This window comes from Myotis lucifugus, unplaced genomic scaffold (genome assembly GCF_000147115.1).
Source record: "Myotis lucifugus unplaced genomic scaffold, Myoluc2.0 scaffold_211, whole genome shotgun sequence".
Classification (NCBI taxonomy): Eukaryota; Metazoa; Chordata; class Mammalia; order Chiroptera; family Vespertilionidae; genus Myotis; species Myotis lucifugus.
Window position 1 is genome coordinate 969,654 of NW_005871259.1, and position 26,439 is coordinate 996,092.

Consider the following 26,439-nt stretch of genomic DNA (forward strand, 5'->3'; position numbering starts at 1 on the left):
TTGGGATCCCTTGGCTTTCTAACACCCACAGCTCCTTGTTGCTGTATCCCATGTATTCTTGTTACTCAAAGTATGGTTCCATCGGCCAGCAGCAGGGGCACCACCCAGGAGCTTGTTAGAAATGCAGAATCTCAGGTTTCCACCCAAGTTCCACTGAGTCAGAATCTGCACTTAAAGAGATCCTCAGGGGATTCTTATGCACATTAGAGTTTCAGGAGCACTACTACAGATTTTTTTTTTTTAAGTCTTGAAGCATCACTTTGAAAAATGAGAAAAGAGTCCCTTATTGGTTTGGCTTAGTGGATGGAGTGGACTGAAGGGTCCCAGGTTTGATTCCGGTCAAAGGGCACATACCTCAGTTGTAGGCTCCATCCCTGGCCCCAGTTGGTGCGCAGGAGGCAACCAGTCGATGTGTTGCTCTCACATCAATGTTTCTCTCTCTGTGTGTGTGTCCCCATCCCTTCCAATCTCTCTTAAAAAATCAATGGAAAAGTATCCTTAAGTGAGGATTAACAAAACAAACAAATAAATAAATAACGAGAAATGAGAGAGTGCTGTGGATTAGGAGTGGGGGTATAGCAGTTAAACACCATGTGTCAGCTGCTTTCCCTCTCCGAGCCTGGACTGGAGAGGGAGGCAGCTACTCCAGCCAAACACTCACATGCCCTCCAGAGCTCTGCACCTAGTAAGTTCCAGTAGAGAATGAAGCTCACCTTACACCCACGTATCAGAGATGGGAACCCAGCACCCAGGCCTTGTAAACCCATCCCCTGTTTACAAGTGGTCCTTCCGTCCAGGTAACCCCTCTAGGCCCACCCCCAGGAGCAGGCTGCGTCCTGCCATCCCCATGGCAAGCTCTCCCATCCCTCCTCAGCCTCTTGCTCATCGTTTCCTCTTCCACTAGTGACAGAGGGGGCCAGCCTTTCTGCACCAGCCTCAGTTCCATCCAAAGGCTTTGGGACTTAGACATGTTCTCTCCTCCCTTTGCCTGCATCACACTGGGGCTCATTCAACCATCTTCTCCCCATCTGACCGCCACCCACCCACCCACCATGCCAAATTGGGAATCAACGAATTCCCTTCTTCCTTGCTCATGTTCATTAATTCAACAAATATTTACAGAGCACCTGGGAGGGAGGGCCCTGGGCTAGGATGGGCTCTAGGGAACCGGCAGGAACATGACAGCTGGGGTTCCTGACCTCATGGAGCTAACACGCTGAGGGAGAAGGCAGGTGTTCAGGTGTTAATCACATGGAGGCACCATTGATCAATTTAGTACCATTCATTGATGGTATCAACAATCATTTCTTGAACACCTATGATGTGCCAGATACTTTCTTAGGCACTTGAGACTTATCAGTGAAAAAAAACACACACAAAAATCCTGCTCTTGCCCAAACCGGTTTGGCTCGGTGGATAGAGCGTCGGCCTGCGGACTGAAGGGCCCCAGGTTCGATTCCGGTCAAGGGCATGTACCTGGGTTGCGGGCACATCTCCAGTAGGAGATGTGCAGGAGGCAGCTGATCGGTGTTTCTCTCTCATCGATGTTTCTAACTCTCTATCTCTCTCCCTTCCTCTCTGTAAAAAATCAATAAAATATAAAAAAAAAAATCCTGCTCTTCTCAAATGTAAAACTAGTCTAAGTACAATGATGGTAGGGGTTCTCGGTGTCTGCCATCTCCTCCCACTCAAGATTTAGAAAGAGCCAATAATTAATTAATTACATTTGGTCTTATCTTGGGAAAACCTCCAGTCCTATTAAGCCCTGAGAAGAGATCTCCTCTGTCTAAATCCTCCAGCGGGGGCAGGATACAGGACCCTTTGCCTTCCTTTCCATCTATATAAGTGACTCAGTGTCTTGGGGTCAGCTCCTGGCCAATGAGGAGGTCCCCAGAGGAGGGGGGCGTGGGGGAGTTTCCTGCCCCAGACCCTGCTCCCCTGCCTCAGTCTCCCTTTTCTCCCCTCATCTCTTCCCTCTTATCTCCTTCCTTCTCTTCCTCCCTCCTCCCGCCCTCTCCCACCTCCCTCTCCCCTGCCTTCTCCTTTGCCTTCTTCTTTCCCCCAAAGCCCAGACACAGTTCCAGACTGGAACATGCACCGCAGCTGCTTGGCAGAGGGCGTCCCCACCATTGCGGGCAACTCCTCGATCTCAGGTGAGCCTCTGCCAGGCCTCCCACCCACGGTGCACCGGGGCGCTGGAGGCATTCACACCTTCCTCTCTGCCCCAGGCTTGGCCTTCCCTGACTGGGCCTACAAAGCCGAGTCCTCCCCAGGCTCCCGGCAGATCCAGCTGTGGCACTTCATCCTGGAGTTGCTGCAGAAGGAGGAGTTCCGCCATGTCATCGCCTGGCAGCAGGGAGAGTACGGGGAGTTTGTCATCAAGGACCCAGACGAGGTGGCCCGCCTCTGGGGCCGCAGGAAGTGCAAACCACAGATGAATTATGACAAGCTGAGCCGGGCCCTCAGGTGAGAGAAGACAGCTCCAGTGGCCAGTCAGGGCAGAGTTCAAAGAAAAGGGCTGTGGTTTCTGGCACTCCACCCGATTCCTGCCCCTTCAAGGCTTGGGAAATGACCGTGAGTGGTTATGTAGGAACAGCTCGGGGTGAGCCTTGCTGGCCTGGGGAGGGGACATGGCTGGGTCTCAGACGACACCCCCTGTCCATTGGGCCAACTCTCCATTCTCATCCTTGGGATCTCCAGATATTACTACAATAAGAAGATCCTGCACAAGACCAAAGGCAAAAGGTTCACTTACAAGTTCAACTTAAGCAAGCTCATCGTAGTCAACTGTCCTCTGTGGGAGGTACGGGCAATGCCAGCCCCCAACTTGTTTCGGCCAACCCTGGTGCCCATGGGCATGCAGAGTAAGGTAAGCGTGAAGGCAGCCCCTAGCCCCGGGCTCCCCCAGAGACTGATCTTCCTGCCTAGCAGGCCCCCAGCCCTCCTTTCTGCCTCAGGGGCCCAGCAGCTTCCAATGTCCTTCTTCCCTTGCATCCTAGTCCCTGAGTGTCCAGGGTCGATACTCTAAATCTTCTAAAATATCCCTGTGCTAGGCATCACGCCTTTAGGGGTGCATCACAGGGAACGAGTGGGAGGGGGTCTCAGGCAAGGGTCCAAGGCATGTGGGCAGGGGTGATTTAACAACCGTTATGAGAGCATTTCATTGTTTTAACAACTGGTTGTTAAAACAGTAAGTCCCAGGGAATGTGTGCCAGGGAGAGCCCATCCCACCCCCACACCTGCTGCTCCTCGCTCCGCAGCTCCTACACAGCATGCTGCTCACCCCCTGGGCCACGGTGGAGCAGCTGGCTGGACAGTGGGCCCTCCGAGGGCCACCAGCGGCCTCTGAGGATAAGAAGGGGAGCAGCAGCCGTATCTACCGTGAGTGCCTGGGACTGGGAAGGGCCCAGGGGAGTACCCTCCTGGATGAACACATGGGTGAGGGAGCATGAGACAAGCCTAGCAGGACATTTGGTTTTGTCCAAAACACCCACACCTAAAGGTCCCTGAGACCTGATCCTGTCCAAAATGTCCATGGAGCCCGGCCGGCCGTGGCTCAGAGGTTGAGTGTCGACCTATGAACCAGGAGGTCATGGTTCGATTCCCGTCCAGGGCACACGCCTGGGTTGTGGGCTTCAACCCCAGTGCAGGGCGTGCAGGAGGCAGCCAATCAATGATGAGACGATCATTGATGTTTCTCATCATTGATGTTTCTATCTCCTCTCTCCCTCTCCCTTCCTCTCTGAAATCAATAAAAATATATATTTTTAAAAATGTCCATGGAGACATTTGGTCCACCCCGACCAGTCTACCTAACCCCATGTGCCATGACCAGCTGGGCTCTAAGGCAAGAAAGATTGTTGGCAATACAGCCACAACACTATTATTGGACCAATAAAACCTGATAATATTTCTTGTGTATTAACCTGTAGACCCAAAGTAAGAAATAAACACTCTGGTCTGTTTGAACCCAGGGGCATTTTCCAAGAGTAGATGTTTTGGACAGGGCGAAATTTCAAGAACCTTTTGGCATGACCATATGTTTCTGTGGATATTTTGGATAAGACCAAATATCAGTTAATTGAGACAGGAATAATATAAGTCATTTATTCATTCAACAAACATTTCTTGAGCACTAGCTACTTACTAGGTGTGGGGATTCAGAAATGAAAGATGGCCCTCAAGATGCTCAGAGAGCCCTGGCTGGTTTGGCTCAGTGGGTAGAGCATCGGCCTGTGAACTGAAGGGTCCTGCGTTCGATTCCGGTCAAAGGCACATGCCCGGGCTGTGGGCTTGATCCCCAGTAGGGGGCATGTAGGAGACAGTTGATCAGTGATTCTGTCTCATCATTGATGTTTCTCTCTCTCACTCTGCCTTCCTCTCTGAAATCAATATATATATATTTTAAATATATATATATATATTTTTAAAGATGCTCAGAGACTAGTAGGGAGAAAAGATGGGAGTACAGCCAGTGACAGATCAGAGGTTCGGGGAAGCACAGGTGCTACAGGAATGCAGAGAAGGAGTTGGGGCTTCCAGGGGAAGCAGGCGGAGAAAGATGCCTGGGTACAGAATAGCGTTTGTAAAGCAAAAGGCTGTGAGTGAGGGTAGCACATCGGAAGAACTGCTGGTAGCTTGCCACGAGCAGAGCGGAGTTATGTGATGGTGGGGACACGGAGGAAGGTGACAGATGAGGCAGCAAGGCAAACAGGTGTCCAGTCACAGAGGTCCTCTGAAGCCACGCGAAGGGGGTTGACTTTATCCTGGGAGCAGGAGGGGGTCCAGGAGGGAGAGGCATGTTGAGATCTTCATTTTACGAAGATGGCTTGGGTTCATGTTGACTTTGGGTTGGGGTAGGCATAGGACTGGTATGGGGAGGCTTTTGAAGAGATTCTAGACTGACGATGATGGGATCAGCAGGAGGAAGGACCATGGGGTGGAGAAGGAGGCGCAACCAGGAAAAGGCAAATGTGTCAGCATATAGTGACCCGAGGGGGAGAAGGCAGAACTGTATGCAGAGGCCAGCACTTACAGGACTGTCAGCCAGGAAGTGACAAAAATCAGATTTTCTGTGGAAAAGATCACAAAGACACAGACGCTTATGCAGAAGCCCACGACCCACCCCTCTATCCCTTGGCGATTTCTTGGAATGAGAATTCTCGGCCTTAGCCCCACCCCCAGTGTAGCTGGGGACGCAGAGGTCCCACCTCTCAGAGAAGGCAGGATGCCTGGCTCTGGGCCCCTGTGAGTGCAGCTGAGGTTGTGGGCGTGGGGCGGCCCAGGGCCTGCTGGGACTCATCAGGCAGCCTGGAGCTAAACAGCTCCTGAACAGCTCTCCCTGTTCTTCCACCCCAGCCACCTCTCCCCAGCTCTGGGAATGCCTTGGGCACAGCGCTTCTCTCTTTGGGAAACTATGAGGGGGGGAAGGGGGTTCCCTGGCTTGGAGTGGGCTATTTGCACCTCCCTGTCCCAGGTACACACACATACCCGCCTGTGCTTGGGCCCCGAGGGATGCTAAGCAGGTTTAGGTCACCAGAAGACCAGTAGCAGCCCCATGTCTTGCTTGTGGATGGTGATTCCAGAAGGCCGTGCCAGCCCCTAACCTCCACCTTCGTGAGAGCACTCGGAGCCAAGGGAGGAAGCTCTCCAGGACTATTGAGGCAGAGGCAGAAGGTGTAAGACTGGTGCTAGGAAGGGGTAGGGGAGAAGCAGTACTATCTCCTCCACATGCCTATTCTGCTGTGGCTCTGCAAGGGGAGACACAGCCTTGACCTCAGAGGTCAGGGGACACACCTTCCTGGTGCAAAACAGCAGCCTCCACCTCACGTAAGGACCCTGGGTAAGGACAGTGGCCAGGAGAGGGTCCTCTGGCACAGGACTCGGTGATTTTTCTAATGACGTATCAAGTTGTTTTTTTGTTTTGTTTTGTTTTTTCAGTTGATCAGCATAGCGAGGTTATCTCTTTATTCTCCTATTACATCTGTATTTATACCATTTGCTCCTATAAGCATGCCTCTATAATCACATCATGGTATGTTTTGGGTAACGTTCTACAGTTCCTTGTTTCTTATCTGACCTTTGCCAAAAATCCTGTCTCTATCTAGTTCTGTTGATCTTGTCTAGGTTAATTTCTGTGTTCCATTACAAGGGCTATTCCAAGGTCACTGCTCTACTGATAGGCTACAAGGAAGTGACTCCGTATCAAGTTTTTTAAAAATATTTTTTAAATTGATTTCAGAGATGAAGGGAGAGAGAGTGAAAGAGAGAGAGAGAGACATCAATGATGAGAGAGAATCATTGACCGGCTGCCTCCTGCACGCCCTCTACTGGGAATCAAGCCTGCAACCTGGGTATGTGCCCTGACCAGGAACTGAACCAGCAACCTCCTGGCTCATAGGTAGACGCTCAACCACAGAGCCATGTCAGCCAGGCGACGTATCACTTTTTACTGTTTTCCCCTTACATAGATCCAACTTCAGAAATATTGTTTCTATTAAATAAATCGGTTATATTGTCATAATTAATTTGTTTTCCCAGTGTTTATCAGCAATAGCCCCACCAATGTGATCACATTGGGTTGATACTTGCTCTCCTAGTTAAATGATAGCCTTACTAAGAAAAATGTAGAACTGGTGTTAGGTATTTTTGTTTTTTGAAATATACAAAGTGAAGTGAAGTTCTATATAGCCATCCCCAGTGACCCCAGCCTGGGAGCCCCTGTGTAGGATCCTGGGGAAAGAGGGCAGATTTGGAAGGACTAGAAGGAGGGAAGGCTCCTTGGAGGAGGAGAGTGATGTGCTGGAGCCACCTGGAGAAGAGGAAGACTGGCTCAGCCCGCGTGCACTGGGCCCTTGGCTCTGTGGGCCCCTTCTTACTGATGACGTCGCCTGTTCTTACCTGGGAGAGGAGTTTTTATGAAGAAACAGGCCTGAGAATTTAAACGACAAGCGTCAGGCCATGCAGCCAGTTCCTTGCCCAGCTAACCCCGGAGCCCCCTGCTACAGGGAGAGTGAAGAATGGATTCGCGGGTATATGGCAAAGGATATCTTCATTCATTCATTCCACACATTTTTATTGAGCCCTTTGATATGTGCCAGGTTGGGCTGGATCCAGAGGAAAATAATACAGACTGTTCCTGCTCCCACAGAACTATAATCACACAAATGACCGCCTGATGCTAACGGGGCGGAGGGCCCTGCAGGAGAGGTACTGGGGCTCTTGCCCAGACTGGGGCGGTCTCAGGACGTTTCCCCGAGGAAGTGACATTTACAACAAGACAGGAAGCAAAGAAGAAAGGAAGGCACACGGGATGGGGGAGAGAAAGTTTCAGCAAGAGGAAAAAGAAATGGGAAATGGGAGAAGGGGGGGCCCTCTCGTGACCCGTTCTCTCTTTCTCTAGGACTTGGCTCTGCCTCCACCCACTGCCTGCTCAGCCCTTGCTGCCATTTGGGAAGACTTGCAGAAGAGCGGCCCAGTCTTGCCTCCTTCACACCCCCCCTCCCACCCTCTCTCCCCTCTGACTGGACCCGCCTCTCAGGGCCCCTCTTGGCCCCTCTTCTCCCAGAGCAGCAGTTTCCAGGGTCCCCCATGACAGACACCCTGCTCCCAGGGCCCACGTGCCCCCCAGCGCCCTGGCATTTCCCGGGGCTTCCCCTACTGGCTGGGCTGGGCCAGGGGGCGGGTGAGAGGCTCAGGCTCTTGTTCCTTAGGCCAGAGGGGCTGGAGGTAAAGCCCCGCCCCCTGATGGGGGAAAAGGGGTACCTGGATCCCTGGGAGGACTTCTTCGCAGAGATGCAAAGACCCAAACCTGGGGAGGAAAGTCTTAGGTCCCCTAATTTGGAGAATTTTGAAGCAGAGTGGCCCTTGGATCCTCCTTAACTGAGGAGGAAGATGTGACGTGGGCCCCCAAACTCCACCTCTCCTCTGGCCCACCTCCCTGCTGGCTTTGCACCTCCCTGGGTGGAAATAAGTCTAAATTGTGGGAGGATTTGAATGGATGGAGTTGGATCCGAGGAGGTGGGGGGCATTGCAGAGAAGGAGCATATGTGGAGACAGGATAAACTGAGGCAGGGTGCCCCCTCCATCCCACTAAATTGCTAATCAGATTAAGGAGACATTCTTTTTGTTTTTGTTTTGTTTTTTAAATTTCAGAGAGGAAGGGAGAGGAAGAGAGAGATAGACACATCAATGATGAGAGAGAATCATCAATTGGTTGCCTCCTACACTCCCCACACTGGGGACTGAGCCCGTAACCCAGGCATGTGCCCCGACCGGGAATCAAACAGTGACCTCCTGGTTCATAGGTCAATGCTCAACCACTGAGCCACGCCGGCTGGGCCTAAGGAGACATTCTGAATCTCAACTTATTTTGAGGGAGATGAGAAGGTTTCCATCATTTGAAGCACCCCATACCTACCCCCATGAGGGGGAAATCAGAGGTCTAGCTTGGGAAGGGGATCAGGAATTGATTTGTTCCCTGAATATCAGGGCAACTCCTTTCTTCTCGGGGGCCCAGGTCCCTTACCCAGTCTCCCTGCTGCCCCTCCACATCCTTGTTTTCCATCCCTCTGATTTCTGTGACCTTGGGACGTGCATGCAGGCCCGTCCTTCTAGCTCCATTTCCCCAAGACCCAAGCAAGTGGGGTAGGGAGGGACTCTGTAACACTCCACTGCAGACCATGAATAAAATGCCCTTGGCAAACTGGCCCCTTGGCTGACATTTCTGCTGCCCTCTGAGGTGGTGTGGATCTAAACAGCACCCAACATTCCTGATGGGAAGAGCGAGGGGGCTTGGGATGAGGCCTCAGTCGTGGAGCAGAAATGGAAATGAAGCCAACCAGTCTCCTCCCTCCTGCTGCCATCATGTCCCAGAGAGAAAGGCTGAAAGCAGCCACTCTGGCCATGCAGACAACCAGCCTCAAGGAAAGAACAACAGCGGAGCAGGGCTTCTCCACAGAATGACCCTCAGATCCTGCCGTGGGTCTCTAAGCAGAGCTCTAAGGGGCTGGGGGTGAAGGAGGGTGTTGGCAGGGGTCCCTCCTGCTCTGAGCCCCAGGTCCTAAGAGTGATGGGAGGAGGTGATGAAGCACTGGATGGCTGGGGAAGGGGAGACACATTAGGGTTTTTTGCTTAACCAAGGAAATGCCAAGGGGATTGAACCCTACTGCTCTCCTATCTCCAGGCTTGTCAATACAGGGTCAGGATTTGTCTCCACTTATTTCTTTTATGAGGAACAGAGACCAAGGAGGTACTGAGGACCTTTTTGTCCATCTTTTTTCCCCTCACTCAAAGAGTAAGGGTGCTTCCCTGTCCCTGGGATCCCTGTACATTTTGCTTTCTGTTACCTCTCGGTCCTTCCTTGTGGCAGGTGTGTCACTGTCAGGAGTGGAATGGGAAGGAGAAACCCGGAGTAGGACAGGGTTAGGCCTCACCCCACAGGAAGATTGAGGAAAGCAAGGAACCCAAATCCTGGGTTTCCAAGCTAGATATAGGCTATAGCTTCCTGGTCAAGCTGCCCAGATGATTATGCTTATAATGCCTGGCCTCCCCATTGCTCTCTTCCTATTATTAATATTAATAACTAGCCCATCATGATGGAAGCTACAGCTTCACGCTCCCCAGGAAGCCACTGGTCCGTTCCCTGCAGACCCCTGGGGGAAGGGATTGAACAAAGGGGGAGACGGGCACATGCACAACGAAGTTGGGGTGATGTAGGGAAGGTGCTTGTCTGTCCATCTAGCCTGGAAAAACGGTCATCCGTGGGGAGGGTAGAGCCACTGCAAATGAACAAAATCACGGAAGGATAAAACCCCCAGAGTCCCCGCTCCCTTTTCTCTCTTGCTGCATGACCTGCATTCACCCTCCATGTGGCCTTAAGCAGCTACATGGCCCATGGCCAGGCGGACCCCACACACAATGGACTGCAGCTGGGAACACAGGCTAAGCCAGCCAGATGCTGGACTGGACAGGACTTGAATACGGAGCAGAAGTTCTGGGACTTGGCCTTACTTCTAGCCCGGCTGAAGACAAGATTGGACTGCTTTCGTGGCAAGATGGATGGAGACGGGACCTCGGAGGGAAACCCTCTTGATTTTACATCGTCAATAAAGCTTTCCACGAAACCCCATCCTCCCATAGGAGCCTCAGGAAATTATTTTCCTTTCAGCACCCCAAGAACTCCACTCCCACCGATAACAATCGCAGGGGCTGTAGAGAAAACTACTTCTCGCCTCCTCCCAAAGCCATAGGCCCAACTCCAGGGCTTTTCCAACAACCTGCCCAGTTTGAGAAGACAAAGAGTTAGCGTTGTCTGCTCTAGAAAGAGGGGCCTGAGCCCAGTTTAGAGAGGCCAGCCCCAGGGACAGGGTCCTATAATGGAAACCAATGTGCCCGCTGCCTTACCCCTCCTCCTCTCCGGTGGTTTGTGGCTTCTGTGACCCACCACATCTCAGGCAGTGCTTCACGGCCACTATTCTAAAATTGCCCTTTGGGGTCGGTGAGTTTAGGAGACTGAAAACCCGGTTCCAGAGGACATCCGTGTCCAGGCGATGCACTCTGCATGTTAGACAACAGATGCACGTAGAGCAGAGCTCCTCGGCCTCAGCACTATTGACATGTTGGCTGCAAAATTCTCTGTTGTAAGGGGCTGTCTGTACATTCTAGAATGTTTAGTATGTCCCTGGCCCCTAGATAGCAATAGCACCCCCCCCCCCCCCACACACACACACCCTACCTTCTCCAGAAATTGTGAAAAATCCCCTGGGGGAAAAAAAAACAACTCTGGTTGAGAATTTTTTTTTTTTTTTTAGAATAGTTTATTGATTTTTAGAGAGAGAGGAAGGGAGAAGAGAGAAACATTGATGTGAGAGCGTAACATCATTGGCTCCTCCCGCATGCTCCCCACAGTGGATCAAGCCTGCAAACCAGGCATGTGCCCTGACCAGGAATCGAACCAGCAACCTTTCCATGCACAAAGGACACCCAACCAACTGAGCCACACCGGCCAGGACGGTTGAGAGTCTCTTAAGCAGAGTATGGCTTTAGCAACTCAGGTTGTTCTGGCAAAGAGGAGACCCAGGCGCCACAGAGAACTGTTGGTTTCCACATTGCAAGAATGCCCTCTGGTGGCCAGAGTTAATATCAGCACTAGGAAGAGCTCAGAGCTCTGGACTAACCTGGGTGAGTAGATCCCATGGGGGGCACTGTTTGAGGTGAAAGGATGATGGGCACCTTGGAGTCTTCTGAAAACAGGAAGCAAGTTAGAGGATAAAAACATTTTATAATAATCCTGCTGTTTTCAACTCCTTTTGCAAATCACGGACTAGTCACCCCAGGATCAGCAGGTCTAATGTGACAACAGACTGCAGGTTGTCAGTTCCTCAGGTACATAATCGATGCTGCTATCAATTCTAGACCACACTTTCCGGTCATCTGTGGTCATGAGCCTCCCCTGAGAACACTCTACTCAGCCTTCTAGGAGCAGTGGGAACTGTGGACCCTGAGAAAGAAAATACCTCTAGGAAGGGCCCTCAGTGACTTAACTGGGCTCAAGTTTAAAAAACAGAGCCTAGCAGCTCTCTCTACACAGGCAAACCTCTCATGAAAACTACACTTCAGGGGAAACCTGCACTAAACTGCCTGCCTCCCCCCGTGAACTGCCTGCCTGCACTGACAGTCAACTGAACCAGCCTTTATAAAGGAGTTCCTGGAATCCTACTTCAACCAATAGGACTGGGGCTTTCCCCATCCAATTGGCCCTATGCAGCTGTATCTCCATCAGCATATTTATGGACCAATCAGGGTGATGCCTTTGGGGCCAATCAAACTGCAGGGATTTGGAGTCCTCATTTGCATGAGGACCAATCAGGGACCAGGGGCAGGACTCCTGTCTATGTAAGTCAGCTCCCCTTTGGCTCTGGGACACTTTCCCTTTCCACCAAAGACCATTGACGGTCTCCTTGCTGGAGCTGAAGCAGAAACACTAAAGATGAAACACCAAAGATGTCTCAGCAGACCAGGGCAGGAGCAGAGCAGAGCTATTCCGCCAGAGAGGGCCCTGGTAGCCATGGTGCCCCACAAACTGTACTGCTTCATAACTGAGTGGTAACACGATGGGACTGCTCCACAGCTGTCCTCTGTTCACAGCCTTACTGTATCACAGTTCAGCTGTCTGCACTGAATAGTTTCCTTCCTCACTGCACCCCAAATTAGGGAATCCTGTTGGGTGTTGAATTGACATCAACAACCATCAGTTGACAGAACCAAGACAAGACTCAGCTTAGTCAGCTCACCAACCACCCCTGCTCCTGGGCCCTCAGGTCTATCACACCAAGGACAAAGACAGAAACACTCACTCCAGCAGAATTTTAGGGAGCCAGACTTGCAAGCTTCATGAAGCTTAGACTGTTAGGAGCCAGAGGGATCTTTGAGATCATCAAGTTCAACCCCCTAATTTTACAGGCCCAGAAAGAGGAATGGACTTGCTCAAAATTGTGCATGTAGAAGAGCCAAATTTAGAATGTAAATGTCCTAATTATCAGTTAATGTTCTTTCCATCTCACCATAATCACTTGGGTTGAGAGTTTAAGAGGTCCTTAAAATTCCTCAGAAATAAAAAGTATATTACATATTGAGAAAGAAATTTAAAAAGTCATTCCTGTGTGATATTTTTATTGTTTTGTTAATCCTCACCCAAGGATATTTTTTCCATTGATTTTTAAAAAAATTTTAATATATTTTATTGATTTTTTTACAAAGAGGAAGGGAGAGGGATAGAGAGTTAGAAACATCGATGAGAGAAACATCGATCAGGTGCCTCCTGCACATTCCCTACTGGGGATGTGCCCGCAACCAAGGTACATGCCCTTGACCGCAATCGAACCTGGGACCTTTGAGTCCATAGGCCGACGCTCTATCCACTGAGCCAAACCGGTTAGGGCCCATTGATTTTTAAAGAGAGTGGTAAGAAGAGAAGAGGGAGAGAGAGAGAGAAAGAGAGAGCAAGAGAGAGAGAGAGAGAGAGAGAGAGAGAGAGAGAGAGAAACATCAATGTGAGAGACACATTAATTGTTTGCCTCCCGAATATACTAGTACCTCTACAGAGGATAGGGATCAAACCTGCAACCCATGTATGTGCCCTTGACTAGGAATTGAACCCGAAATCCTTCGGTCTGCAGGCCGACTCTCTAACCACTGAGAAAACTGGCCAGGGCCTGTGTGATTTTGAATATGACCATAGTAGCAAACATTTCCCTTTTTGTATGCATTTTGGCATTTGATTACTTATTGTCTGGTGCTGTTCTCTAATGTTGGTGTGCATTAATATAGTGTCCCCGTAAAGCCATATTATCAGGTTAGTGCAGCTCATTCTTGTTAAATGGAAAGTGTTGTCACCAGAGCACGTGGAGATTTAAAAACAAAACAAAAGCAAAGCATTTGCTGCTCTGAGTTGCTGGTGGCAATGAGGATAATCTCTACCCTCTCCCCACTTTTTCCCCGGCGAGGACCCTGACCAACAGGGGAGAAAAAGTCAAGTGCCATCCATGATTTATACACACACACACATACACACACACACACACACACACACACACAGTTATTTCTTAAATGCCTACTCCATGCCAAACACTGTGCTGCCAGGCAATGCGGCGCAGGGTATCTGTGTCACAGGGAGCATGACAGAAGTCAGTGCATTGCATAGGGAGTAAGTGAGTTTGCGTTCAAGATGGGCATGGGGTGGGTAGTGCAGGTACTTGGCAGTGAGGGGACTGAGTACAGAGCGCTTGAGAGGCAAGTTTTCTTATAAGTGTTTAATACCTAATTTGGATATAAATTTTGTTTACTTTTCATAGTCAATCAACCTACTTCGAACACCTATAGGTAATTCTTAAGAAGTCATTTCTAGCCCTGACCGGTGTGGCTCAGTTGGCTGAGTTTCGTTCTATGTAACAAAAGGTCACCAGTTTGAATCCTGGTCAGGGCACCTGCCCAGGTTGCAGGCTTGATCCCCAGTAGGGGGTGTGTAGGAAGCAGCTGACCGATGATTCTCTCTCATCATTGATGTTTTTGTCTCTCTCTTCCTCTCCCTTCCTCTCTCTGAAATGAATTTTAAAAATTTTTTTAAAAATAAAAACATAGTAAAATCTCAAATGTTTTTATTTAAATGTTTTTGCTGATATGTTTTTGAGGGCAAGGGAAACTCAGGAAAAGATAAACAAATGGGACTACATCAAGCTAAAAAGCTTCTGCACAGCAAAAGAAACCATCAACAAAATGAAAAGAGAACTCGCTATATGGAAGAACATATTCACCAATGATACATCCAATAAGGGGTTCATTTCCAAAATATATGAAGAACTTCTAGAGCTCAACACCAGGAAGACAAACAATCCAATTAAAAAGCCACATGTATGCACCCCTTACTTTGAGGCAGCCGTGTCGTAAGTGCTTCACACACATCAACTCCTCCAAGGCCCACAAGAGTTTTAGGAGGTAAATGTGATTTTCAGTCCATTTCACAGAAGAGGACATTGAGGTACAGAGAAGTAAAACAACTTGCTCAAGGCCACGTTCCCGGCAATACAATACTTATAAGCAGATGTGTCTATAAACTGGCCCTCACGCGCTGGCCTATGATTCCAGCTGTAAAGTCTGAGTTCTGGAGCCTCAGCAGCTGCCTTCTCCCACTGCTGTCATTACTACCTTCCCCTGTATGTCTTTAGTAAATGGGGAAGGCAAATGAATGGCTGTATGCTGGTTCGCTTTTTATAACTTTGAAATTATACAAAGGGAGCAAGGACTACCTAATTCAATATTTAAAAGATACTTTAAATTTATATGGTGGCCCGCTAAGGATGGAAGGAGGGAATAGAGATAGGTGAAGAAAGAGGAAGAAAAAAGAGAGCACTCTTTAGGAAGTTTTGAGAAAGTGGGGGAGAAATGTCCCAGGCACCAGGCTTGGCATCACTTACCTCATTTAGTGTAAAAGAAAAAACAAAACAAAACACACAACAGAAAGGATATGGAAATTACTTTTCTAAGACCCTTCCCTGGTCACTTGGACTGAGAGCTGTTATTTCCATTTGAAATGTTAATAATGTAGCTAATTAATACTGTTGGTAATTTTTCGTTGCTTTGTTCTTAACCTTTAAGAGGCTCTGACCAGTCAGGACAACGCACTAGGGAGAATTGAGTGAGCACAGCAGTAATTGCCTGGAGGATTCAGCCCGAGGAAAGCAAGCAATAAGTGAGATCTGGTCTCTGAGCCAGAGGTTTTGCCTCCAAATGGAATGAGACTCAAACAGCAGAGTCACCATGAACCACTGCCAGGAACTTAGCCCATCTATTTTCCAGCTGAGGGTTCAAATGTGCCTGAAAATAAGTTGTCTTGAGTCGCTAAGAACAGCAAAACCTGTTTATCAATCCCTATGTATTGAGCCCATTCACTTTTCCTACCCCACTGTGCTGTGGACTGATGGAGAGAACGCCACACCTATGGGACTTGGCGCTACCATCAAGCCACCCTCTCCAACCTCATGGGGGCCTTCACAAGTCTGCCAGTCAGCATCCGTTCTAAATCTGCTCTCTTACCTATATCCCCCACTAGTTTCTCTCGGCTCACTTTTTTAAATACGTATTTTTATTGATTTCAGAAAGGAAAGGAGAAAGATAGAAACATCAATGATGAGAGAATCATAGATTGGCTGCCTCCTGCACGCCCCACACCTGGGATCAAGCCCATAACCCGGGCATGTGCCCTGACCAGGAATCGAACCGTGACCTCCTGGTTCATAGGTCGATGCTCAACCACTGAGCCATGTTGGCCGGGCTCAACTCACTTCTTACTAGAGCTTCCCTCCCCTGCTCTGGTCCATTCATTATTCCAGTCCCAGGAAGAGGTTGTCTCCCCAGTGGTAAAACCCCTCCCACCTGCACTTAACAAGGAAGGTCGGGCAAGGTTGTAGTATTCTATTCGGGGCCTAGGAAGGGGAGTGGGGCCCTTCGATGTTTCTTCGATGACTTCCATATTGAGCACAGTTATGGTCCTTATCTTATTCAACTGCTCCCCTGCATGCAACACTATTGACAACCCTGTGTTCCACTAGTTGCCAAGATCATTCCCTTCTCAGCTCTCCCATTCCTAAGACTGTTCCTTTTCAAATTCCTTACTGGGCTCCCCTCTGCACCCCCATTTCCTGTTTTCTCAACATTGGCCACATCTCTGTTTATTCTACACACGCTTCCTAGATGGTTTCAATTATGTCTTCTCTTCTTGCCTTAACCACCATTAAATGCTGACTGTTCTCATCTACACAGCCAGCCATGACCTCTGACTCGAGCTTCAGGCTCATTGGTCTAACTGCCCACGGAGCATCTCTGCCTGGATATACCACAGGCACCTCAAATATATCAAATGGAATTCTTTGCCTCATCATCCAGTGCTGCCACTCACTCCCCTTTACTTTGGGTTTCTTGAGTTAATGACACCACAATATGTCCAACTACACCCAAGTAGAAACTAGGGTGGAAGGCTATGCTTACCTCTCACTCTCACCTCCTACACCCAGTCAGTCACCCAATCCTACCAGTTTCACCTCCTAAGCATTTCTCACATCTACCTTCTTCTGGGCAACTCTACACTGACCTAAATTAGATCCTCACCAGCCTTTTAGAGAGTCTAAGCTTGTTGTTATAGTAATAAGTTTAGTTAGCATAAAGTAAACTCCATTTTGTATTAGCATAAGTTAGCATAAGTACACCCCATTTTATTCTTAGACCAAAACTTGTAAACAACTCCAAAAATAAGATGTATGTATGATTGATAAGCTTTGAACATGGTCACAACTTTCCCGCCTGAGTGTATACCTAGATAACAGGGCGGCACCCGTGTATGGCACCCGATATGAGACACTGAAGACGCCCAGCTTCAAGGATTTAAGGAGAGCAAATCTGCTGCGGTTCAGACGTTTGTCTGCCCTCCACAGACAACCGTTCTCCTCCCCCCTGGAACTGCCAAACTGCGAAACTGCCATTCTTGCTCTGCCTTGAGCCCAGACTGTTAAGAGGCCTCTCTTTGAGTCAAGAGACTGAGCTCCTTGCCGGCGTATTTTGACGACCTCCGTGTGTCTCCTCTGTCAGCGAGTGTCTCCGGGTGGCCTGCCAAGGACTGAAACCCATCAGCTCTCTGGTAAATAAACCTGTGTGATTTCTTGCATTGTTTATCTCCTGTGTCTCTCTCTCCTTACTTTTTGGTTAAGCTCGGCCATATTAATTAATAGTAAGTACCCTTTGACGTTTGTATTGGTATATCCAAATGAAACGAACTGGGTCACCTGTGCATACGTTCCTATAGATAACTGGAACACTTGTCCCTTTCCAATTCATATTCTGTACTGCCAGGATGCTCTGTTTAAAATGCCAATTTGATCATGTGACTTAAAACCCTTAAGTTCCTCTGTGGGGGAGGGGGGGGATGTTCTCTGTACCCCCAGGGTTGGTAATTTATTTGGACTATAATGTCATTTAAATGGATGCAGATATAAAATTAGGTATAAATATGTATTTATGGCACATAAAACTACAAGAGCAATGTCAATTTACCAATTGAATAAAAACAAAACTATAAAATCAATACATTTAAAAAATAAAATATGTTCATTTATTGCAACAGATGATTGCTGAAACCAATTGCTGCACAAACTGTGATAGTAGAATGAATCCCTCCAGTGGGGGTCCCTGGAGTTGGGCGAGGGCGTGTGATGACTCACTTCTCCCACTGCTTTTCTCTCTTAGAACTTCTGCTAACCCTGTGTTCACTCACCATGCTGGGAGGACATTTGGCCTCCTCTAGGGCACAAACGCATCATTTACATATTAAGTCCTCCTTTTGTTCTCTTCCCATTAGCTGAGACAATGAAAGCAGCACTACCTGGTGCCAACTCATCACACAGTGGCAAAGACAGACACTGAAATCATTTGAAAATATAGGTGTTAGCATAGGTAACTAAATATTAATAAAGGAAGGGAGCGAATGGAACCAGACATTAAGAAGCCTCATCTACTAGGAAACTACAGCTTCACACACTCCCCAGGAGATGGCAGAATGGCCCAAAAAAGGTGATTAACACCCCTCCTGCCCCCATGTAGGGCCAAAGAACCAGTGCCAGCCCAGGAAAGCTTGGGGCTTTGATTGGTTAGTTTTGAAGAAGCACCTGATCCTTTCCCAAGACTGAGATAATATATTCAGCCTAACAGCCAGAGCTTCCATTCCATGGTGCAGCATGCAACCTAATTAAAGTGCATTAGTCTATGGGTAGAGTCTATGAGTAGAGCAGGGGAGCCTATCTCCTGCCACAGGAGCGTCAGGAACGTCAGGAACCCATTGGGGGCGAGAGAGAGAGAAGAGAAGAGAAGAGAAGAGAAGAGAAGAGAAGAGAAGAGAAGAGAAGAGAAGAGAAGAGAAGAGAAGAGAAGAGAGGAAGTGTGTGCTTTTTAATCTACCTTCCTCTACTGAAAACATATATTCTATTTTCCATATACGGTCATTTTGTCTTGTCCTGATTATTTTCTCGTAGTTTTGTAAAAAACCATAGCTCTTTTTTTTTTTTTTTTTTAATATATTTTATTGATTTTTCACAGAGAGGAAGGGAGAGGGACAGAGAGTCAGAAACATCGATGGGAGAGAAACATCGATCAGCTGCCTCCCGCACACCTCCCCCTGGGGATGTGCCCACAACCCAGGCACACGCCCTATGACCGGAATCGAACCTGGGACCCCCGAGTCCGCAGGCCGACGCTCCATCCACTGAGCCAAACCGGCTTCGGCAAACCATAGCTCTTTTACAAATCAATTTTGGCAAGGGAACTTCTACAGCAGTCTGCATTTTTAAAAGACCTCTTCTTTTTCCTTCAGTTTTTGTAGACAATGTTTTAGTTCCTGTGTGTTTACATTTCAAAGACATGATAAGAGTTACAACTTTTAGAGACAAAGAAAGACTGTAAGTTTTTTAGCACGATTTATTTGACAATGCTTCCTGTGTAATTTAAAATACCATATAGGCCTGGCCAGTGTGGTTCAGTGGTTGAACATCAGCCTATGAACCAGGAGGTCATGGCACATGCCAGGGTTTCGGGTTTGATTCCCAGCAGGGGATGTGCAGGAGGCAGCTGATCAAATGACTCTCTCCCATTATTGATGTTTCTATCTCCCTCTCCCTTCCTCTCTGAAATCAATGAAAATAAAAAGTAAAATGTGTTTAAAATGCGATATAGGCCTTTTATAAAGAAGAACAACAAATCTTTGAGGTGTTTTAAAGGATCCTTCTGCGAAATTACAAAGTTCTTAAAAACCTCAAAGATCAAGAAAACGACTAATTTTGAATCTTGGGAAGTTTGTCAAACATATCAAAAGTTTTAAAAACTTTGTTCAAATGGTCATACGTCCTTGTGGAACTGAAACCAGAAAAGTCAGCATTCATGCTGCCTGTCACTACCAGGCCAATAAGGAGAGACAAGAATTGAATCTTTATGGGCGCTTTATTCGGATGGCTGGTGATCTGAGAAGATGGTGGGCTGTGTACCCTAAAGACTGTCTTACATCTCATCTCAAGCTGATCTTTTTTATAAGGAGAAGAAAAGTGTAGGTAAAGGGGTTGGGATTCCGGAAAAAGGGGTTTGAAATTTAGGGAAAAGGTTAATCAGATAAAAGCGATTTTCTTAACATCCCTTCATTTGCTGACCTGGAGTCTTTATCTGTGTCCCAGGCAGTGGCTGTTCTCTCCCTAGAGCACAATGGCTCAGATACCATCTTGATTGCTTATGGTTCTCCTGGGCCACAAAGGTCAAATTGCCGGTGAGTCTCCTGGAGTCAGCGTAGGTCTGGTCATACATTTCAGTTCCTGGGACAACAGCTTTCTACATGCATTCATTACCAAGCCTAATCAATTCCCAACAACAAACACAATAAAAGCAAAAGTGGCATTTATCCCAGAAATACAAGGCTACTTCAACAATGAACATCTACACTATCAACAGACTAGAGAAGAAAAATCATACGATCATCTCAATCAATCCAGAGAAAGAACTGATAAAATACAAACATTTTAACTAATAACAACAACAAAGCCTTTCAGGATACTAGGAATACAAGGGAATTTCCACAACCTGATAGAAAAGCGTCTATGAGTAATCTGCATAGGACGTCATATTTAATGCTGAAAATAGCATATACTTTCCTCCTAAGATCAGAAAGAAGACATGGATGTTTGCTCTTGTTGGCAACATTGCCCTGGAGTTCTAGCTATCACAATAAGACAGGAAAAGGAAATACATATTGGAAGGGAAGGAGAAAATTGTCTTTATCTCAGACAACATGATCATGCATATAAAGAAATCTGATGAAATCTACAAAATACCTACTGAACTAATAAGTGGGATTAGCAAAACTACAGAACACAGAATCAATATATAAAAATAATTGTATTTCTATGTCATACAAGCAATTAGAAATTGAAAATTTAAAAATACCATTCAGCAATAAATTGATATAGTCAACAACATGGATGAATCTAAGTAAAAGTTATACAAGAAAGAATACATACTTTATTTCATTTATATAAAATTCTAAAATAGGCAAACTAAGCTATAGGAACAAAAAGCAGATCAGTGATTGCCCAGGGAGAAGGAGCGAGAGGGAAGAATTAGAAAGGAGCAAAATTAAGTTGTGAAGTACTAAATAAATTCTTTATCTTGATTGTGATGATTGTTTCATGTGTGTATAAGTGTCAAAACTTATCAAGTTGTACATATTAACTACGTGTAATTTATTGTATGTCAATATGTATATTTTTTTAATTTTAAAGGACTTTTTTCAGTTTTTAAAGCAGTTTTATTATTTTTTTAATCATCCCTTTGACATTTCACCTTTTTGGTATCTCACATTTAATCCTGGAACTCTTTCTTATCTGTAGGGAAAAAAATAATACACATACACACCCAACTTCCCAAAATATTAGCCTTCGATCTAAAACTGGTTTTCTTTCACACATTTTCCTTATTTATCCTGGCACCTTCCCTGTTATTCAATTCTTGTCAGATACTCAGGGTGTTGTTGGGAGAGAGCTGGTTTCTAAGGTAACCACAGACAGGAAGGTAACAAGCTTGGGAGACTCAAGTGCACACCTGGGAGGTGACCTCTCAGACAATACAGACTTCCGCTCAGTGGGAGTTAAGGTGGGAGGCCCCTTCTCCAGGAAGTGCCTTGAGATCCTCAGAAGTCACGAGGGGGCCAATTTCTGGGGGTAATATCTCAGGGACACTGAGAGGGGAGACACAGAATTGAGAGCACTGCAGTAAGATTTGCTGGTGACTGCACCATGGGAAAAATAACTCTCTGGAGGGCTGAAGAGTTAAACCACTGACTTCTCCTTCAGTCCCACTGGCCCGTTTCTCCTCCATAAGCCCTGTACCTCTTCATCTTCCTGAGAAGTTTCTGCCTGTGCACTGTTGTTTGGTTCTGTCTTTTCTCCCAGCACCTGACATAGCACCTGTGACATAGAGGCAGTATTGTTGACAGCTAAGCACAGACTCTGAGGCCAGACTGCCTGGATTGCCAGCTCTGTGACCCTAAGCAAGTTACTGGAAAAAATTCAATAAAATATATATTTAAAAAAATAAAATAAAATAACTATCTCAAAAGGTTGCTGAGATGAGCTAATGATTAATACTCGGTTTGTTTAGAACAGTATTTACATAGGAAGCACTATATACATATGTTTTGGGTATTATACAGGCATAACTCAGAGACATTGCAGGTTCAATTCCAGAACATTGCACTAAAGTGAATCCTATATAATAAAACCCTAATATGCAAATAGACCAGTCGAACGACTGGTCGCTATGACGCGCACTAACCACCAGGGGCAAGATGCTCAATGCAGGAAGCTGGGCTCAGCCAGAAGCCAGGCTCACAGTTGGCGTGCGCAGCGGCGGTGGTGGGAGCCTCTCTCCTACCTCCGCTGCAGGGAGGTGGTAAGGAGCGAGGGGTCCCAGACTGCGGGAGCCCCGGACTGTGAGAGGACACAGGCTGGGCTGAGGGACCCCCCTGCTCCAGTGCACAAATTTCATGCGCCGGGTCTTCCGTATAACAATAAAGTGAGTCACATTAATTTTTTGGTTTCCCAGTGCACATAAAAATTTATGTTTATACTATACTGTAGTCTAAGTGTGCAATATAGCAATTATGTCTAAAAAAGCAATGTACACCCCTGGCTGTTTTTGTTCAGTGGTTAGAGTACCGGCCTGTGAACTGGACCAAAGGTTGCAGGTTTCATTCCTGGTCAGGAGCACGTACCTCAGTTGCAGGTTTCCTAGCCCCGGTGGCACATGTGGGAGGCAACCAATCAATGTGGCTCCACTCTCTCTAGAAGTGGATGGAGCGAATAGCCTTGCGTGAGGATTTAAAAACTAAATTAAGAAAATTAAAAGGCCATGTACATACCTTAATTTAAAAATATTTTATGGCTTAAAAATGGTAACCATCATCTGAGCCTTTAGCACGTCATGATCTTTTTGCTGGTGGAGGATTTTGCCCTGAATTTGTAAAAAAAAAATTAAAAATGCAGTATTGAGAAGAATGGCAGCATCAGAGATCTCCTCGGCTGCTCCCCCTGAAACATCAACAAGTTAATCAACTATAACTCAACAAGGATCTCCTGCTCCATAGAGAAGCACACCTTAGAGATCCGCACATTGAAGCATCCAAAAGTGGGCAACTGGGAATAAATGGGGAGGTAAGATGGGCGGAGGGCCCAGATGGCCACGGATGCAGCCCTGGAAAAGAGAGGAAGCCGGTGGCAGCAGGCGCCTCTGTGGGCTGGGAGAAACAGAGAGTTGCAGTGGGCTCTCCAGCATTGCGAATGGTGCCGACAGCTGCTGAACACAGAACAGGGGTTCTGCCGTGGCTGTCCACTGTTGGGCAGTCGTGTTTCAGACAAAGAAATGGAGCCACAGAGCCCTGCCGCCCCTTGGAGAGCCCACTGAGACTCTCTTCCAGTTGCCTTTGGTGTTGGGTCAAGGAGTACATCATCTGGAAACAAAGAACTATTGCAGTGGAATCACTGCTTTCCCTCCGTGGTTGATGCCCAGGTGGGGCACACTGGGAGCACCCCCTGGAGGTCCCGGGGTCGCCATTATGGTGAGGGCAAAACAAATCCCATCCCAAAGCAGCTGTAGTGTCTGACAGAAGCTGAGGAGGGCAGCTTTGGGAGGTCACAGAGTAAAAATCTTGTGGTTCAGTGCCACCTACTGGAAAATAGTAGAAAGACCTTTTCACAGAAAGCTGGAGAAAGGTCAGTAATAAAACAGATGCCGAGACAAAGGAGACCAGCAAATACCATGAATATCCACGATAATGAGGAAACTCAGAAAGAAAATGAAAAATCTCCAGAAAGCAAGCTGGGGCACATGGAAATATGTGATATATACATGACAGAGAGTTCAAGATTGCAGTTCTGAAAATACTCAATGAGATGTGAGAAAATATAGACAGGCAGGTCAATGTACTCAGAAAACAAATTAATGAACAAAGTGAGTACTTTAACAAAGAGATTGAGACTTTTTAAAAGAACCAATCAGAAATCCTGGAAAGGAAGCATGCAATTAAGGAGATTAGGAGCAAACTACTGAGTATAGGTAACAGAGCCGACCGGATGGAGAAAAGGATTAGTGACATCAAAGATAGGAATCTAGAAAAGACACAGAGGGAAGAAGAGAGAGACCAGAACATTAAAAAAAAAAAAAAAAGAGCTCTATGAGAACTATCTGACTTCATCAGAAAAAGCAATATAAGAATTATAGGCATACCAGCAGAAGAAGGGAGGGAGAAAGGCATGGAGAGCCTATTCAAACAAATAGTGGGTGAGAACTTCTCAAACCCATGAAAAGAACTAGATCCTCAATTCCAAGAAGCAAACCAAACACCCAGATGCCTCAATCCAAAGAGGCCCTCTCCAAAGCACACTGTATTAAAACTGTCAAAAATTAATGACAAAGAAAAAATTCTCAACGCAGCCAAGGAAAAGAAGGAAGTGACCTACAAAGGAAAACCCATCAGAATGTCAACCCACTTCTTGGCAGAAACTCTACACAAGCCAGAAGAGAGTGGAAGCAAATATTCAAATGACTGAAAGAGAGAAATTACCAGCCAAGAATAATATACCCAGCAACGTTATTCTTTAACTATGAAAGAGATAAAAAGACTTTCCCATAGATACAAAAGCTGAGTGATTTTTATCAACAGAAAACCTCCACGCAGGAAATACTCAAGGGAGTTATTCTACCCAAAAGAGCATAAGGTCACAACACTAGAGTAAGATCACCAAAAACAGACAGCATAAACAGGGATGATTTGTGATGACAAAAACACAAAAGGGGAGGGGATAAATGCCTGAACTGGGAAATGAGGATGGAGACCAGATGTACTCAAAAGAAAAAAATACTACTGTATATATGCAACTTTAATTTTCAAAAACCTAAAAGTAACCACACCAAAAAAACCCCAAATTACAAAACATAGCTTTAAAAATGAGGAAACAAAGGGGAAAAAGTATGAAATACCACAAAACAAAAACAACAGACAGAAACACAAAGGAAAAGAACCAATGGATGCACAGAGCTATCAGAAAACAAAAGATAAAATGGCCATAGGAAACCCGCGAACATCAATAATTACTCTAAATGTAAATTTGACTGAATTCACCAATAATGAGGCACAGAATAGCAGAGTGGTTCAAAAAACAAAATCTAACCATATGCTGCCTCCAGGAGACACATCTAAGCTGCAAAGATAAAGATAGGTTCAAAGTGAAAGGGTGGAAAATGAGTCTCCAAGCAAATAGCACCCACAGAAAAGCAGGCGTAGCCATACTTACACCTGACAAAATAGAATTCAAGATAAAAAAGGTAACAAGAGACAAAAATGAACATTTTATAATGATAAAAGTGATATTACATTAAGAAGACATAACACTTCTTAATATATATGCACCTAATCAGGGAACAGCATGGTACTGCCCGGCTGGTATGGCCCAGTGGTTGAACGTCAATGATTGTGTTTTAGCCTATTTCTCCCTCTAATTCTGTTAGTAGTTGCTTTATATATTTTGATGTTTCTATCTCTCTATCCTTCTCCCTTTCTCTCTCTCTAAAAGCAATAAAAGCATATTAATAAACAAAGAAACAAAAAACAGCATGGGATTGGCAGAAAAACAGACATACAGATCATTGGAACAGAACTGAGAGCCCAGATATAAAAACATATGTATATGGGCAGATTATTTTCAACAAAGGAACCAGAAACACACAATGGAGTCAAGAAAGGCTCTTCAATAAATGGTGCTGGGAAAATTGGAAAGCCACATGCAAAAGAATGAAATTGGATTTGTCCCCATGTACAAAAATTAACTCAAAATGGATCAAAGACCTAAATATAAGATCTGAAACAATAAATTACATAGAAGAAAGCATAGGTACTAAACTTATGGACCTTGGTCATAGAGGACATTTTATGAACTTGACCCCAAAGGCGAGGAAAGTAAAGGCAAAAATAAATGAATGGGACTATATCAAACTAAAAAGCTTCTGCACAGCAAAAGAAACCAACAACAAAACAAAGAGGCAGCCGACCAAATGGGAGATGATGTTTGCAAACAATAGCTCAGACAAAGGTTTAATATCCAAAATATACAAAGAACTCATAAAACTCAACATCAAACAAACAGTCCAATTGAAAAAAGGGCAGAGGATTTGAACAGACACCTCTCCCAAGAAGACATGCTAACAGCCGACAGATATATGAAAGGATTTCCAACCTCACTAGCAATTAGGGAAATGCAAATAAAAATTATAATGAGAAACCACCTCACACCTGTTAGAATAGCTATTATCAACAAGACAAGTAATAACCGGTGTCGGAGAGGTTGTGGAGAAAAGGGAACCCTCATTCACTGCTGGTGGGAATGTAGATTGGGACGTCGACTATGAAAAATGGTCTGGAGAGTCCTAAAAAAATTAAGAATAGAGTTACCATATGACCCAGCAATCCCTCTTCTAGGTATGTACTGAAAAACTAAAAAACGTGTATTTGCAAACATATATGCGTCCCTATGTTCATTTCAGCATTGTTCACAGTGGCCAAGACATGGAGACAACAGAGGTGACCTTCAATAGAGGATTGGATTAAGATGTGGTACATAGCCCTAGCTGGTCTGGCTCAGTGGATAGAGCGTCGGCCTGTGGACTGAAGGATCCTGGGTTTGATTCTGGTCAAAGGCACAGGCTCAGGTTATGGGCTAGATCCCCAATGGGTGGTGTGTAGGAGGCAGCTGATCAATGATTCTATTTCATTATTGATGCTTCTATTGCTCTCTTCCTCTAACTTCC

The 26,439-nt window shown here is 46.3% G+C and overlaps 1 protein-coding gene across 2 annotated transcripts in view; it reads left to right on the plus strand.

Annotated features, from left to right (window-relative positions):
- Window positions 1-8,111, plus strand: part of ETV3L (ETS variant 3 like) — a 15,280-nt gene extending 7,169 nt beyond the window's left edge. For both annotated transcript variants that reach the window (XM_023761645.1, XM_023761644.1), the window contains 4 exons: window positions 2,068-2,466; window positions 2,701-2,869; window positions 3,261-3,381; window positions 7,403-8,111. In XM_023761645.1, the coding sequence (XP_023617413.1) occupies window positions 2,093-2,466; window positions 2,701-2,869; window positions 3,261-3,381; window positions 7,403-7,881 (1,143 nt within the window). In that variant the 5' untranslated portion in view covers window positions 2,068-2,092 and the 3' untranslated portion in view covers window positions 7,882-8,111. The remainder of the gene's footprint in view (window positions 1-2,067; window positions 2,467-2,700; window positions 2,870-3,260; window positions 3,382-7,402) is intronic.
- The last annotated feature ends 18,328 nt before the right edge of the window (window positions 8,112-26,439 follow it).